Source organism: Lagenorhynchus albirostris, chromosome 11 (assembly GCF_949774975.1).
Source record: "Lagenorhynchus albirostris chromosome 11, mLagAlb1.1, whole genome shotgun sequence".
Lineage (NCBI taxonomy): Eukaryota > Metazoa > Chordata > Mammalia > Artiodactyla > Delphinidae > Lagenorhynchus > Lagenorhynchus albirostris.
In genome coordinates this window covers 66,883,802-66,900,359 of record NC_083105.1, presented here as the reverse complement: position 1 = coordinate 66,900,359, position 16,558 = coordinate 66,883,802, and the positions used below count along the sequence as shown (strand labels likewise).

The 16,558-nt window shown below is 39.6% G+C and overlaps 1 protein-coding gene across 3 annotated transcripts in view; it reads left to right on the top strand.

The window, feature by feature from the left end:
- ANO6 (anoctamin 6) overlaps positions 1-16,558 on the top strand; it is a 202,520-nt gene that overhangs the window by 116,639 nt on the left and 69,323 nt on the right. For 2 of the 3 annotated variants that reach the window (XM_060166466.1, XM_060166465.1), the window contains 4 exons: positions 11,047-11,112; positions 11,907-12,194; positions 12,417-12,530; positions 15,466-15,581. In XM_060166466.1, the coding sequence (XP_060022449.1) occupies positions 11,047-11,112; positions 11,907-12,194; positions 12,417-12,530; positions 15,466-15,581 (584 nt within the window). Of the gene's footprint in view, positions 1-1,618; positions 1,637-11,046; positions 11,113-11,906; positions 12,195-12,416; positions 12,531-15,465; positions 15,582-16,558 lie in introns of those variants that run through there. The other variant, XM_060166468.1, reaches the window with a different exon arrangement.

Genomic DNA, 16,558 nt, shown 5'->3' with positions numbered 1-16,558 from the left:
TATAAATTTTTGGTAGTTTTCTTTTAAGAAGTTAAAGGAGTTCCCTTCTAGTCCTAGGTTGCTGTGAGTTTTTATAATTGGGTTTTAAAAGTTATCAAATGCTTTGTTTTTTGTATCAAGGTGATCACATTGCTTTATTTATCAGTAAGTCTTATGTGCATTAAGTATATGATTATTTGTGGTTAATAAGATGATAACTAACAGTATAGATAACTCAAACATCATTCACTATTGGCTTTAACATGCAATGTATAATTTTTATAGTCATTAGCTTCCTGCTTATGCTAATACTACATTAACATAGTTTATTTATAATTCATTAAAAAGTATTTGAGGTCACTTACAGAATATACCAAAAATGTAGATGAGGAAATCAAGGTGACAGAAATGTAAAAGCCAGAAAAAGAAAATGAAGCCATGTGTCAAAGTAATAAATAAAATGATTTATTATTAACCATAAGGTCCTGTTCAGAACTGAAGAGTTCATCTGCAAATTTGCCTCTGAGTTTCCTAGTAGCCAAAGAAAATAGAGGATATTGTCAATAGCATGGTTTAAAGTTTCAACACAATAAAAGCAAAACTGGTTGTTCAAAAGAAATACAATCTTTCTGGTCTGAAGATCCCCCAGAAAGAAATTTGTCCCATGGAGCCTCCTAAAGGAGAAGGCATGATTGAGTTGACTTCATGTTTCCGTTCACTCTCCAAATTGAAAAAATAAAGGGATGGCAGAAGGGGATTATGAAGAATCAGAATAATATTAAAAAATTCTTGGTAATGACATATTTGCTACAAATAGCCCATGAAAAATATTAGGCTAGGTTAAGTGATGATGGCAACCAGCGTTGGGTGGTCTCACCTTCTCAGATAACTTTTGGTAGGTGTTCTGTCTTTTGTTTTCGGGTATGAAATCAGGTTTAGCTTTAAGTCCTTAAAATTTTAGACTAAAGCAGGGAGCTCTTTATATTTTTATCATCTTCCTTTACACCCTACTTGCTTAAACTAAGATTGTAGGTTAAAAGGAATAAATTAAATTAGAATCAGCAGTTTCAAATTACAGCTACAAGATGTGTTGCTGGTATAAGCATATTTGGTTTTATTTTTGAGTACTCAGCACAAGAGCAGTGAATCCGAATCTTGATTCTTCGTTCCAAAATAGGAAGTGTCCTTGGGCTCAATCCTTAAAAACAGACAAACAAGACAGTGAAATCCTGAAAAGTAAAATCTGATTATCCCATTTCATCTCAGAAAGATGTGGAGAAGAGAAAATCCTTTTCCCGATTAGTCCTTCTGAGTTAATTTTGAATGAAGCTGTCATTTGCCCTGGTCCCAACAGTCACCTGTGTCTCACTTTTTAAAGGGTCGTCTGTAAAAGGGTGAAGGGTTGGGAAAAATCAACTATACCAAATTCTCAGGCTTGAAGGGGATAAATAATCATAAAAGAAAGCTGCTTATATGCACAGAAAAGATGTGTCCTAAAAAAATAGTATAAACTTGTCTGATGATAAGAGTCATCTGCTTTGCTTGTTGAAACTAGATTATCCAGGCCCCATCCTGTGCGTACTGAGCCGGAATCTCCAGGAGAGGGGCCCTAGAATCTGCCTTTTAAGCAAGCACTCCAGGTTGTTCATATAAACAGGTAGGTTAGTTTGGAAAACATTGCCCTGAAGTATTTACAATAGTTAGTGGATTGATAACAGATGATTTTTTTCCTTCTCAGAAAACATCTGTTTTCTAAGTTACCATTTGTTTATTTTTGTAATTACACCAAAAATGTTAATTTAAAAAGAAAAGTTGGAAATAAGCTTCAGGTAAATATTCACTTCCTTTCTATGCTTACCATTTAGGATGCTCGTCTGTTTTCTGTCCCTTGTGAACATACCTCACCTACTTGGGTAAATCCCTCATCAGATCAGGCCCGCTAATGTTCAATGTTTTATCACCAACACGTGAATTTAAATTAAGTCCCAATTAAATAATTTATTCCTGCTTACCAGACCTTCTTGCGCACATGATATATAAGTAATAAGAAGCACTTTGAGTAATGAGAGTAGTTTTTTTGCACAAATTATGTACCTTTGTCTTATTTCTCATCCATCTTCATAGGCGTAACAGAGTTGGCAGATTCAAAAATACAATGATGGTACCATGAGTATTTTTCCTAACAAAGCTGGAAGAATATTTGAAATTAATCTATTCATATATTTCATTAATCCCTACTTGTTTATGCTGATTTATTATCATCACAGTGTATTTAGTAATCTTACTTCCTAGACATTGCAACCCCTGCTTTTTATGCTTAAAAGCTAGGTGACATAAAGCAAATGGTAAAAATTGGTGTTTAAAATCAGTATTATTACTGTATAATTCAAAAGCAAGTCCTTCCCAACAATGACTTTATCAAGCCGAATGAGATGTGTAATCTCAGGTGCTTAGGGGACAGAAAGCTGCCTTAATTATGCCAGTCTGTCCTTTGTGATTTTGATTGCTTTATTCTTTATTTCTCTGACAGCTTTATTAACCTCCCCAAAGAGGTATGAATAAAATTCCAGTTTCTGGGGTGGGATAAGTGCTCTTGTCCTTCTCTACTTAAAACCCCCAGGACCATTCTCCACTGACAATAGTAGAATCATATGCATCTTTTTGTGATGTCCATAAGTCCTCAATGATTACAGTCACTTTGGATTTGCTAGAAGTAGGTTAAAAAAAAAAAAAAGATCCAGGTTACAGTCCCAGTGAATTTGCTCCCCTAGAGATAGAGGAACTTACAGCACCATCTAGTATGTGGCTGGGCTTTTCTCAGAACCAGTGAGTCTGGTTTAGTCATTTTGTGCTGCCAAATACACATCATAGACTATAAACATAGGTTTAGGTTCTTACATGTAAGGGTTCCAATAAGGCACATAGATAATTTTTAGCTAAAAATTGTGTGGCCTCAGATATTCAACAAATATTTATTGAGCAATGGCTATGTCAGGCAGTATGCAATATTAATTTTCTTTCATTTTTAACATGGAAGACAGCTCTACCCTAATTTTTTTAAATGTCAAGAACACTGTTATACTTTTTGACATAAACCACAGCAAGATCTTTTTTGACCTATCTCCGAGAGTAATGGAAATAAAAACAAAAATAAACGAATGGAACCTAATTAAACTTCAAAGCTTTTGCACAGCAAAGGAAACCATAAACAAGACGAAAAGACAATCCTCAGAATGGGAGAAAATATTTGCAGATGAAACAATGGACAAAGGATTAATCTCCAAAATATACAAACAGCTCATGGAGCTCAGTATCAAAAAAACAAACAATTCAATTAAAAAATGGGTGGAAAACCTAAATAGACATTTCACCAAAGAAGACATACAGATGGCCAAGAGGCACATGAAAAGCTCAGCATCACTAATCGTTAGAGAAATGCAAATCAAAACCACAATGAGGTATCACCTCACACCAGTCAGAATGGCCATCATCAAAAAAATCCACAAACAATAAATGCTGGAGAGGGTGTGGAGAAAAGGGAACCCTCTTGCAGTGTTGGTGGGAATGTAAATTGATACAACCACTATGGAGAACAGTATGGAGGTTCCTTAAAAAACTACAAATAGAACTACCATATGACCCAGCAATCCCACTACTGGGCATATACCCTGAGAAAACCATAATTCAAAAAGAGACATGTACCACAATGTTCATCGCAGCACTGTTTACAATAGCCAGGACATGGAAGCAACCTAAGTGTCCATTGACAGATGAATGGGTAAAGATGTGGCACATATATACAATGGACTATTACTCAGCCATAAAAAGAAATGAAATTGAGTTATTTGTAGTGAGGTCGATGGACCTAGAGTCTGTCATACAGAGTGAAGTAAGTCAGAAAGAGAAAATAAATACCGTATGCTAATGCATATATATGGAATCTAAAAAGAAAAATGGTACTGATGAACCTAGTGGCAGGGCAGAAATAAAGACGCAGATGTAGAGAACGGACCTGGGGACATGGAGGGGGCGGGGAAGCTGGGACAAAGTGGGAGAGTAGCACTGACATATATACACTACCGAATGTAAAACAGCTAGTGCGAAGCAGCAGCGTAGCCCAGGGAGATCAGCTCTGTGCTTTGTGATGACCTAGGGGGTGGGATAGGGAGGATGGTAGGGAGGCTCAAGAGGGTGGGGATATGGGGATATATGTATGCATATGGCTGATTCACTTTGTTGTACAAAAGAAATTAACACAGTATTGTGAAGTAATTATACTCCAATAAAGATCCATTAAAAAAAAAGAAAACACTGTGACTTATCCAAGTGTAAATTCTACAGAGCAGTAAAGCTGATGATTTCATATTAAATTTAAGCAATCTTTTCTTAAGTAAGCAGTCTTCTCCTGATATGTACCTGTTTGACAAATATAGCACATATGCTAATTTACTTTAGCTACCTGACAAACCAAGAAAATTTTTTGATCAATTTTTAAAATATTCCACTAGTTCTTTATGAATTGCCATGCCAAAGGGAAATAACAAGAACTGTCTTATCATAGTTACACCAAGGTGATATATTAACATGTTTAAGCAAATAAAAGTGTTCTATCCTTGATTCAACTATTTAAGTATTTATAGTTAGTGGTAAAATAGAGGGCATTATAAACCAACTCCAAGGTCTACCAGTTATTGAGAGATATCAGGTAAATTTCGCAGGAGTTCTTTGTAAAGAACCAAGTAAGAACTAAAATAGGATAAATTAGTACAACTTTTCTCTGTGGCAGTACAGCAGTACGTATTAAAGAAATTAAAATTACATGCACCTTCATAATTGTGAAAAATTAGAAACAACCTAAATATCCAACAATTTGAAAAAAATAATCTGTTTCTGTATATACATTCATTTGTATTATATTTTAGATTCCACATATAAATGCTATCATATAGTACTTGTCTTTCTCTGTGTATCTTATTTCACTAAATCTAATAATCTCTGTTGCTGAGATTATTGTCCATCCATGTTGCTGCAGATGGCAGTATTTCATTCTTTTTATGGCTGAGTAATATTCCATCGTGTGTGTGTGCACGCGTCTGTGTATGTATCACGTCTTCTTTAAGCCAGTCGTTGGGTTGCTTCCATGTCTTGGCTATTATAAACAGTGCTGCTGTGAACACTGGGGTGCGTGAATCTTTTCAGAGTTTTTGTTTTTTCCCAGTATATACCCAGGAGTGGAATTGCTGGATAATATAGCAGTTGTATTTTTAGTTTTTTGAGGAAACTCCATATTGGCTTCCCTAGTGGCTGCACCAATTTACATTCCTACCAGCAGTGTACAAGGGTTTCCTTTTCTCCACATCCTTGCCAGCATTTGTTATTTGTTGACTTTTTAATGATAGCCATTCTGACAGGTGTGAGATAATATCTCATTGTGATTTTGATTTGCATTTCTCTAATAATTAGTGATGTTGAGCATCTTTTCATGTGCCTGTTAGCCATCTGTATATCTTCTTTGCAAAAGTGTCTGTTCAGGTCTTCTGCCCATTTTTAAATCAGGTTGTTTGTTTTTTTCTTTTTTTGATATTGAGTTGTATGAGCTGTTTATATATTTTGGATATTAGCCCCTTGTTTGTCTCATTGTTTGCAAATATTTCCTCCCATTCCATAGGTTGTCTTCTCCTTTCACTGATGTGTCATTTGCTGTACAAAAGCTTTTAAGTTTGATTGGGTCCTATTTGTTTATTTTTGCTTTCATTTCTTTTGCCTTGGGAGACTGATCTAAGAAGATATTGCTGTGATTTATGTCCAAAAATGTTTTGCCTATATTCACTTATAGGAGTTTGGTGTCATATCTTATATTTAGGTCTTTAAACCATTTTGAGTTTATTTTTGTGTATGGTATGAGGGGATGTTCTAATTTCATTGTTTTACCTGTAGCTGTCCAGCTTTCCCAGCACCAGTTGTTGAAGACACTGTCTTCTCCATTGTATATTCTTGCCTTCTTTGTCATAGATTAATTGACCATAAGTTCATGGGTTTATTTCTGGGTTCTCTATTCTGTTCCATTGATCTGTGTGTCTTTTTCTGAGCCAATACCTTGTTGTGTTAATTACTGTAGCTTTGTAGCATAGTCTGAAGTCTGGAAGGGTTATACCTCCAGCTTCATTCTTTTTTCTCAGGATTGCTTTGGCAATTCTGGGTCTTTTGTGGTTCCATATAAATTTCAGGATTATTTGTTCTAGTTCTGTGAAAAATGTCATGGATATTTTGATAGGGATTGCCTTAAGTCCGTAGATTGCTTTGAGTAATATGACCATTTTAACAATATTAATTCTTTCTTCAGAGAATGAAAAGGATATACATCCATCAGATATCAAAGAAAGTAGTCTGAGGACCAGGACAATGTAGTGGTATAAAGAGTCAAGAAGAGGGAGGGCTAAATGACTCATATTTAAGATCCATTTCCTGGAGTTCTGGTAAAATGGTGTCATTGGTATCCCATTAGAGGGATTAAGATGTCACTGGGTGCACATTGTGGAAGCCAAGTGATTGGGGTTGCTTATTTTTGTTCTGATGTTTGATATTAAAAGAGGTGAGCCTCTAAGGCTTACAAGGTAGAGAGGATTTTTTTTTTTTTTTTTTAAGGAATAAAGGAGGTTGAGCGTATTTGAAAGCAGAGAAAGAAGGTAATGTTGGCTGACATGTCTACGGAGCTTGTGTGTCAAGCCTCATGCTGAGGACTTTATACCCATGATCACATTTAATCCTTAAAAAAAAAAAAAAAACCTCAAGATGAAGCTATTTCCTTTACCACCTTTGAGATGAAGCCACTGATACCTGCAGAGTTTATTTGCCCAACATCACAGAGCTAGCAAATGGCAGAACCAGGATTTGAATTTGCGCTCGGAATCTTAACCATTATGCCCAGGCGTAAAAGGAAGACCAGTACTACAAGAGCTAAGGGGCAACTGGTAGACTAAAATCGAGAGGATAGAGTCCTGTGAAGGTGATAAGGAGTCATGACCTCAACTAGAAATCCCACAGAGGAGGAACTATGTCTAACTCACACTATGTGGCTTGTCACGGTCATGGTTGATGCAGCTGATACAGCCGAGACAGGAGTAGTTTGTGTTTGGTATGTGTGATGACAGAACTGACCTCTCACGGGGCCGGTTCCTTCCAGGTTCTCTGAACTGGCCCCCCTTTGTCATCTCATAATTCAGACTCCTAGGGGTCAGGAAGCCTCTTCCTGTTCTGGATGCCCCAGAGCTATCTGGTGCTAGCACATTCCAGAATTAAACTGTATCTGTCCTTCTCTGTCATGTCCTATAATGCCCGTAAGTAAAAGTTCATGGAGCACTTGGGGGTGGGGGGTCCCTCAGGGAAGAGGAGCCCAGTTGCTGCACTGCAGTGATCTGTATTCTTCAGTCAGTCCCCACATAACAGGCAACCACCCACCCACCATCCACTCAACTTACTCATTCTTTCACCAGACATTTATTGCCTGTTTATTCTACTTTAGGCCCATTCTAAGTGCCAAGGATATCGAGATCAAAAGACAGGCATCTCTGGGGGCGGCAACGGTAACTGAAGAGCAGCCAGGACTGAGACAGGATTCCATATTCTTAAAGATGGAACATTTAAGGTGTTTGTTGGCTAAGAGCAATGAGGATAAAGGACTGAAGAGAAGAAAAGATATTGCCGAAGCAAGCTCAGGAAGGATAGGAAAAGGGAGTAATCTCCTGACACTGGAAGAGAGATGGTGTGTACCTATGAGAGGTAGAGAGAAAGGCATGTGCAAGACTTTGCGTGAGCGGCTGCATTTGTCTGAGGAAGGAGGCGACGGCACTTGCGGAGTTTGGGAGTGAGGTGTGGAATGCGACGAGCACCCTCAAAGTTTGGAACCGCTCCCCAGTGGAGGAGGGGGGCAAGGAAGAAGACGGCTGTGCCTCGTGGCGGCCTGTGATGGGAACCGTGGAATTCCAGTAAAGCCAGTTAACACAGTTTTGTGGTTTCTCGCTACCAGCACTTCATTGTTCACACACCCATTAAGCCACAGGAGAAGCCCCTCTTTTGAATGATTCTCCTAGTCTTCTAACTAGAAGGAGGACGTTTGTTCATAAGAGCTAAAATCCTTGGGTCTGAGCCTTCACGTCCTAACTGAAATTATTCCTGACTCCTAGAGGATACAGAAGACAGTTGGATTCTGCTTATGACCTGCTAGTGAGATGATCTGGGTTGCCCCTTGTACAGCCTCAGGCTGAGTCATCTCCCTGGAAAGAGAGGAAGTCAGAGTGTCCGGTCTACACAGAACACCCCTCCCTCCACTGCACAGTGATTTCGGTTTTAGGCTAACAAGTGTTCCCTGGTTCGTGGTTACTCCTTTAGGATTCTTACTGGCAACAGAAATGAGCTCTAATTTAAGCAGACAAAGAGTTTATCAGAAGAATGTTAGGGGGCTCACAGGTTCATTGGAAGGCTTGGACAAACAAGCCTGGAGACGAGGCTGCCAGAGGCAATGCCCCAAATCCCACTACACAGCTGGTCTGGGAGAAAGCGTGGTTGCTCCCCGGGGCCCAGAGCTGCTTCTGGCGCCACTGACCAGCAGTGCTCCCCCAAAGCTCCTGCCAAAACCTCTGTCACTGCTGTCTCTGGAACAGATATCCGCTCTCCCAGCTACCCCAGAACGGGTTCTGCGTGGCCTGACTTCTTTGCATCTCTAGCTTCTGACTCAGAGTCTAGAGTGGGTGGTCTGATTAATAGCGCCTAGCTCATGTACCAGTAGCTGAACTTCATAGGAGACAAAGAACGGGAGTGTTTCTGTTTTTATCTGCTGTAGGGGACGTGGGCTGTGCTGGGAGTTAAAATGTTGAGTGGCCAAAAAGAATGACAGATGTCCATTACAGTGCCGTAGACCCATGAATGCGTGTTCCAGTCCTTCTGTGTTGGGGAAATTCTAGGTCACTGAACGCTGAGTTTCTCTGTAGTTCCCCTACAGCGGACTTTCAAATTCTTCTTTGAATCTTCAGCACTTTGAAGGATACTCCCAGGAAATGTTTGTAGAACAAATTAATACGTGTTTGTTGAGTATATTCTTTCAACAAACACATATTGGGCATATACTCGTGCCAAGCACTTTGTCAGGCGTTGTTTGAAGGATCAGAAAAGCTTTTACACAGTAGTAAAGGAAGAAGCCATCAGGAACAAGGACTGGGCTGCCATGCAGGAATCACAATATAAGGATTTGGGTCTAAGGTGAAGAAATACTGCTTGGGTACAAAGCAAGGTGGGTCTGAACCAGCTTCCCATTTGACGTTGGGGATATGGTGGAGGTGGGGTGGAGAGGGCTGAGAAACATAGCAGGGTGGATTGCAGAGATGGGGGATGGGAGACTGGCAGAGTGGACGGCCACCTGCTGGGAACAGAATGGGAAAGTGGCACCTCCAGGCGCCCTGGCTCTCATCTCACTGGGCTTTTCTAGGCAAGTTCGGCTTGTTCATTTATAGCACTTGCTGGTTTTTCTCTAAGTGACTCTTCTGTGCTCAAGTTGTAACAAATAAGCGTGTTATATTTGTAAAGCTCTTAGAACAGTGTCTGGCACAGTAAATACTATGTAACTATTCATTAAACATGTGAAAATAAAGCAATATTCTGTTTCTAATACTTCCACAAAATATGTTAGGGATTCCACTGGGACTCACATTTAGTCAAATGCTAGGTGTATTTTTTCACCTTTGACCTTTTACATAAGCACCTACTTTACATTTATTAGGTGCTTTTCATGTTCTAGGCACTGTCTGTAGCACAGCAGCTCAGCACCCCCTCTGCCCATTCACAGTTGGCAAATCTTGAGTGTTGCTCCCTGGGCAGAGTGCCCTGACTGTCTGACCCACTGGATTACCTAGACAATGACCCAGTAATTCTTCTCTATCTTGTTGAACGCTGAAGTTAAAAACCGAAATTAATGCAGCTTTTTCAGTTGTCTTCAGTGGGAGAATTGGTCCAATTCACCTCTTGTGATTATTAAAGATGGAAATTCTAGTTGATGTGGTTTAAATCATATAATCCTCATGAGAACCTCAGAAGGAAGCCAGTGAAGTTTTCTCCATTCTACAGATGAGGAAAGTGAGGCAAGGGAGTTTAGGTTTCCTGCCAAGGGTCAAAGAACTAATAGGTAATGGCATCACATTTGAACCCAGGCAGGCTGGTTTCAGACCCTGTGTGGTTAAGCTCTATGTCCACTCATTTTCTTCTTTTCATAAAGCAGCATAACTCCTTCATCATCAAAAGCATTCTTTTCAAAGGTCAAATGAGTCTCTACCTTTACATGCTTCCCTTACAAGTTAGCACACAGCTTAGCAAAAGCCTAGCCAGATAGAACTTAATATCAATAAATAAGGTGTATCCTGTATCTTTTTAAATGGTCGTGCAATATGGACAGATATATTATCAATTAATTAGTTGTGTAGATTTAGGTGTTTTGTATAGCTTCAGAAACATTTCATTCTTGCAGAGAGAAAAATTTATTTGCATTTTGCCGAAATTGTCTGTATTTTTAAAATTGAATTTGGTCAAGGCATGCAAAGATGAAATATACACATCCAAAACTGAACTGTTTGAATGTCTGGTATAGAAACATAATTTTAATAACATACACTGTCAGATCTGGACTGTAACTCTGGTAAATGACATCAGTGAATGGGACTCCAAAAACTCTATTTGTGTGCAAAACCTCTCATTCGCCAAAAAAGGTCCTTGGAATTGTGCCAAAGCCAGAGACTTTTATGCACCTCAAATGGCCATAAACTCACAGGGACAACCAAGGGTCTTCCAGAGTGCCGAGAGAATCCAGTTATTCTCCACAGCATTCCATCTGAGGAATCCTAACCCACAGTCACCAATAGCCAGAACACCTTCACTGCTTCTGTGCTCTTTTGAGCAAGTGTGTCTCTTCATCGGGTTCAGATGGGTCTGTTGTTTATTTTTTTATAAAACAAACAAACAAACAACTTTTTGTTCCCTTGGTAAAACTGAAGGCCTAACGTATTTTCCAATTCCTTTTGACAGAGGAAAAGACGAGCATATGAATCTAACCTCATCTGTGACGGCCTGCAGCTAGAAGCAACCAGATCGGTAAGTGTCAGACCCTTCCCAGCCGCTGGCTGCCCCTTGCTGCTGGGAACCCCCATGTCACTCGGGATGCTGGGATGGCATTCGAAACGTGTAACCCCAGCCGTACCTTAGCTGTCAGCTGGGAAGGGAGTTGATCAAAATCTGCATTATAGAATATACATTTGTTTCTCATAAAAGCCAGCAGATCTTTTTTAATAGCCAAAGAATGTAATAGTAAATCCATATAAATGTATTTATTCAAGAACCTTTCTGAAGATTTTTTTCATTATACAAACAGTAGTTCACCAAAAAAAAAAAAAAATAGAAAATGTAGGAATAGTGGAATCTGTACCTTAATTATCCATAAATAATCTTACAGTTCTTCTAAACATTTTTTTGCTCAGATGTATATATTTTTTTCCCTTCCAGAAAGGAAAATTATTATTTCACAATTTTTAAATTTGCTTTTTTCCCTTTATTATATAGTAAATGCATTTCTATATCAATAAAAATAATTCTTTTAAATTCTTTTTAATGGCCATGTAACATGACATTGAACAGATATATAATAAATAGTCTTCTAGGTTTAAGAAATTTAAAAAATTGTTACTACAATAACACTGCAGTGACTAGGGATGGTTTAGGGATGATTACTTAACTAGTTTGGACTAAAAATTAACACGTTTGCTTTTTTTCATCTAAAATATTGGTAATTTTATGAAAGAACTATGCAACATAAAAAGAAATCTGTGTTTTAAAACTGTGAAAATAGTTGGTTTGGTTTTCTGGTTTGTGTTTTCATTCTTCCAATATAGCTTTTGGATGACAAGCTTGTATTTGTAAAAGTACATGCTCCATGGGAAGTGCTATGTACCTATGCTGAGATAATGCACATCAAATTGCCTCTGAAACCCAATGATCTGAAAACCCGGTCCTCAGCCTTCGATAATTTCAATTGGTTTACCAAAGTCCTCCAAGTGGATGAAAGTATCATCAAGCCAGAGCAAGAGTTTTTCACTGCCCCATTTGAGAAGAACCGCATGAATGACTTTTACATTCAAGATAGAGATACATTCTTCAATCCAGCCACCAGAAGCCGCATTGTAAGTCTAAACCCAATTTAGCTGCTGCTGTTGGGTGATTTAGAACCTGCTGTTGGATGATTAGTGGTTTAGTTTGGCTGCTTTGGTTTGGTTTCTAAAAGCTGCCCCAAAAAAAAGAAAGAAAAGAAAAGAAATACGCCTACAGATTCCTGTTAGGATAGTAAACAGTGATTGGTTAGTTACACTGTATAAAACGCCCACTCTATTTTGGAATCTTTTTAGGTTCACTTCATTCTTTCTCGGATCAAGTATCAAGTAAGGGACAACGTTAAAAAGTTTGGGATTAACAAACTCGTAAGCTCTGGGATCTACAAGGCAGCTTTCCCTCTCCATGATGTAAGTCAAACAGCAAAAATGAAATAAAATATCTAATGTGTACTCCAGTGTTAGTAGGGAAGGGCTAACTTCTTGACCTTGTTACTTCCTTGGTAAAATGAAGACAACGTATTGCAAGACTACAAGCTCATTTAGGGTAGGAACCATGTTGTATTGTTTAATGCTGAATCCCAGGCACAGGGAAGCCCCTCAGTTTAAATGAGTGAATGAATGAGGCAATGAATGAATGAATGAACAAAGAAAGGAATGAACAGTAGCTTACCCATAGTTAATGTGTGGAGTGTGTAGATTAGCAGTTAAGAGCATACACTCAGGCTGAACTACCTGCTGTGCCACGTCCTAGCTGGATGATCTTGTGAAAGTCATTTAGCCTCTCTGTTCGTCAATTTCCTCAACAATAAAATGGGGGTAATAATGGTACCTACCTCGTAGAGTTGTTATGAGTAGCGGTCCCCAACCTTTTTGGCACCAGGGACCGGTTTCATGGAAGACAATATTTACACGCATGGGGGGGCGGGGATGGTTTAGGGATGATTCAAGGGCATTACATTTACTGTGCACTTTATTTCTATTATTATTACATTGTGATACATAATAAAATAGTTATACAACTCACCATAATGCAGAATCAGTGGGAGCCCTGAGCTTGTTTTCACTTGCCACTCACTAATAGGGTTTTGTGAGTCTGCAAGCAATTGATTTATTATGGTCTCTGTGCAGTCAAACCTCTCTGCTAATGATAATCTGTATTTGCAGCCGGTCCCCAGCGCTAGTATCTCCGCCTCAGCTCCACCTTAGATCATCAGGCATTAGATTCTCGTAAGGAGCGCGCAACCTAGATCCCTCGCATGCGCAGTTCACGGTAGGGTTCGAGCTCCTAAGAGAATCTAATGCCGCCGCTGATCTGACAGGAGGTGGAGCTCAGGCGGTAATGCGAGCAATGGGGAGTGGCTGTAAATACAGATGAAGCTTGGCTCGCTCACCTGCCAGCCATTCACCTCCTGCTGTGCAGCCCGGTTCCTAACAGGCCATGGACTGATACCAGTCCGTGGCTCAGGGGTTGGATACCCCTGGTTATGAGGGTCAATTAATCCATGTCAATGTTAGAACAGTTCCTGGCATATAATAAGTACTGTTTATCTGTCAGCTATTTTCATAATTACTGACAGATATTATTATCAACCAGAAAAGTATTGGTTCTTTGTAAGAAAAATACATGTTAGACCATTTCATTTGTCATTTTCTGTAATACAGGCTTTTTCCCCTCTGAAATACCATTTTCAAACTGTGCCCTGGAATATCACAGGGCTTTTAAACAAGCGTCTTGTCAGGGTTCTTGTCACGATGGCGATACAGCAGAGTGTTGACATTTTTTAAGGACTATGTACTGAGATGACAGCAACTCCTCAAATTCAGGAGCACTTCTCTAGCTGGTAACATCACTCATGAAATGAAAATTTTAAAATGTGACTGCTTTAGACCCTTAATGATTCCATAAATGCAAGGATATTATATCTAAGCTTTTAAAATAAATTCTGTCGTTGAAATAAAATACTATATTATATTGCACTGTTACTCTGTTACATTCGCTGTCAATTTATCTGAATCTCTAAGACCAAAGAAAGCAAAGACTGAGACTGATCATTGCTACTGTGTAATTTCATGTATTTGTAGATAAAGACAATATTGAAATGTACTGTATAAGATAATAAAACTAGGACAATAAATAGCTTCTTCATACACATGCATAAATGGAGAACAGGGAGCCAGGTGGAGAAGCAGAAGCTGAGCTTCCTGGCTAAGACACCCAACACAGCAGTCCAGCCCTACAGTCCATATGCTTTATATTTGTGCCCGAGCAAAATTAACAATGAGAGCATGACATGAACTTTGGGGACACTTGCAAATGGCCATCATGATTATTAATATGGGATGCCAAGGTTCTGTAATATTCAGTTGACATCTACCCCAGTTCTTTTCCCCTAAATCCTCTTGTAACTGCACTAGTCCCATGTCCAGGCTAAGGAATGATCTTGTGTGGTGTTTGGAAAGGAAGTAAGAGGAGGTCAGGACCCATGTTAAGGCTTTAATACTAATACTTTTCTGTTTGATAATAACATCTGTCAGTAATTATGAAAATAGCTGACAGATATATAGTACTTATTATATGCCAGGGAGTATTGTAACATTGACATGGATTAATTGATCCTCTTAATAGCTCTATGAGGTGGCTGTTATTATGATCCCCATTTTATTGATGAGGAAATTGATGAATGGAGAGGCTAAATGACTCTCACAAGGTCATCCAACTAGAAAGTGGTGGAGCAGGTGTTTCTGGTTCTAGTACAGGTGGAAGGAAAGTGAGTCGGGTTGAATTTAAGCAGAAGCAGGAAGTTTGGTTTCTTGAACAAGCTAAATGTGTAACATCATGTCAGGCTTTTTTGTCGTTTACATTCTCTGTGTGGTCACAGAATAACTGCTGAACTGTGGGGCAAAACGCCTGGGCTTTAGAATTGGCCCTGCCACTAACCAGCCAAGGCCCTGGTTTCCCCAGGTGTCCAAGAAGGGGCTGGACTCTCGGGTCTTCCTCCAGTGTAGCAGTTTGGGCCCTTAAGCAGCCCAGTTTTTCATTGTTTAGGACTGGCCCATTTACAGGGCATTAAGCATCTTCAGGGCTCTCACCAAATACCGGTGGCGGTCCCCAGGATTCTAACAACCAAGCATTCCTTTCCACCCACATTCGCAAATGGTCCTCCAGGGGTAGGTATCACCCCTGGTTGAGAATTACTAAAAATTACATGGTATTTTCATCCCTTCCAGCAAATAAAGACCCCTTATTTACAAATGACTGTGAAGTGTTAGTACCACATTTAATCAACAGAACACATGAACACGTGGTGATTGTGATGCTCATTTGTTTGCTTCTGCTTCCCAGTGCAACTTCAGCAGTCCGTCAGAGGACCTCAGCTGCCCCAATGAACGCTACCTGCTGTACAGGGAATGGGCTCATCCTCGAAGCATGTACAAAAAGCAGCCCTTGGATCTTATCAGGTGAGTTGTAGCGAGCACTCCAATGAGAAGGGCTCAGGGTTCCCCTCGTGGCTTCTAAATGTGGCAGTCGTCCAAGAGTACTGCTAACCAGTGGAGTTCACCTGCAGCCCTGAGCTTCGTTGCCCAGAGTTTTTATTGAGGCTTCATTACCTAGGCATGATTGATTGAGTCATTGCCCACATGGCTCAGTCTCCAGCCCCTTCTTCTCCTGTTGGTCCTGCGATATCACGTGACTCCAATCACATGGTTGGTCTTTCTGGCATGGCCAGTCTCCATCCTGAGTCATCTCATTGGCACAGACCATCTAGGGTCCACCATGAATAACAAAGTCATTCCTATCTTGGGAAATTGCAAGGCATTTGAGGTTACCTCCAAGGAACTGGGACCAAATACCCACCAAATTCTTCATTACACAGGAGTAAATATTAGATTTAGCTTAAATTCTATGATGAGATACCAATTTTCACTGCTTTCCTGTATCTGCTGTTAGGTACCATTTCCGTCAGCATATGAATTTAATGTCTAGTTCAGCATGTGTGTTCTGAAAGCACCAATGTTGGCTACTTTCCAGAAGCTTATGTTGTTTAGGCAAGGCTACTGGAGAGAGAGAGATCAAGAACAACTAAACAAACAAAAATAAGCAAATAAGTGAACAAGATTTCTGATTGAAATGAAGAAAATAACACAGTGATAAGATGGGGAGGGGTGGAGTGAAGTGAATCTAGAAAGTTATCTTTGAGTAGGTGGCATGTGAGCTGAGATTTGTCTACTGAAAAGGAGCCAGTACTTTGAGGATCTGGAAAAAGTCATTCTAGGAAGAGAGGCAGCTGGTACAGTGGCCCCGAGGCACAAAAACACTTGGCAAGGTTGAGGAAATTGTGAAAACCATTGCTAAGGAGAAAGGGAAAGATGAGGCACAAGGTTAGAAGGGTATCAGGAACATGGAAAGGAGTGTAGACAAGTGCAGTGAGAAGCTG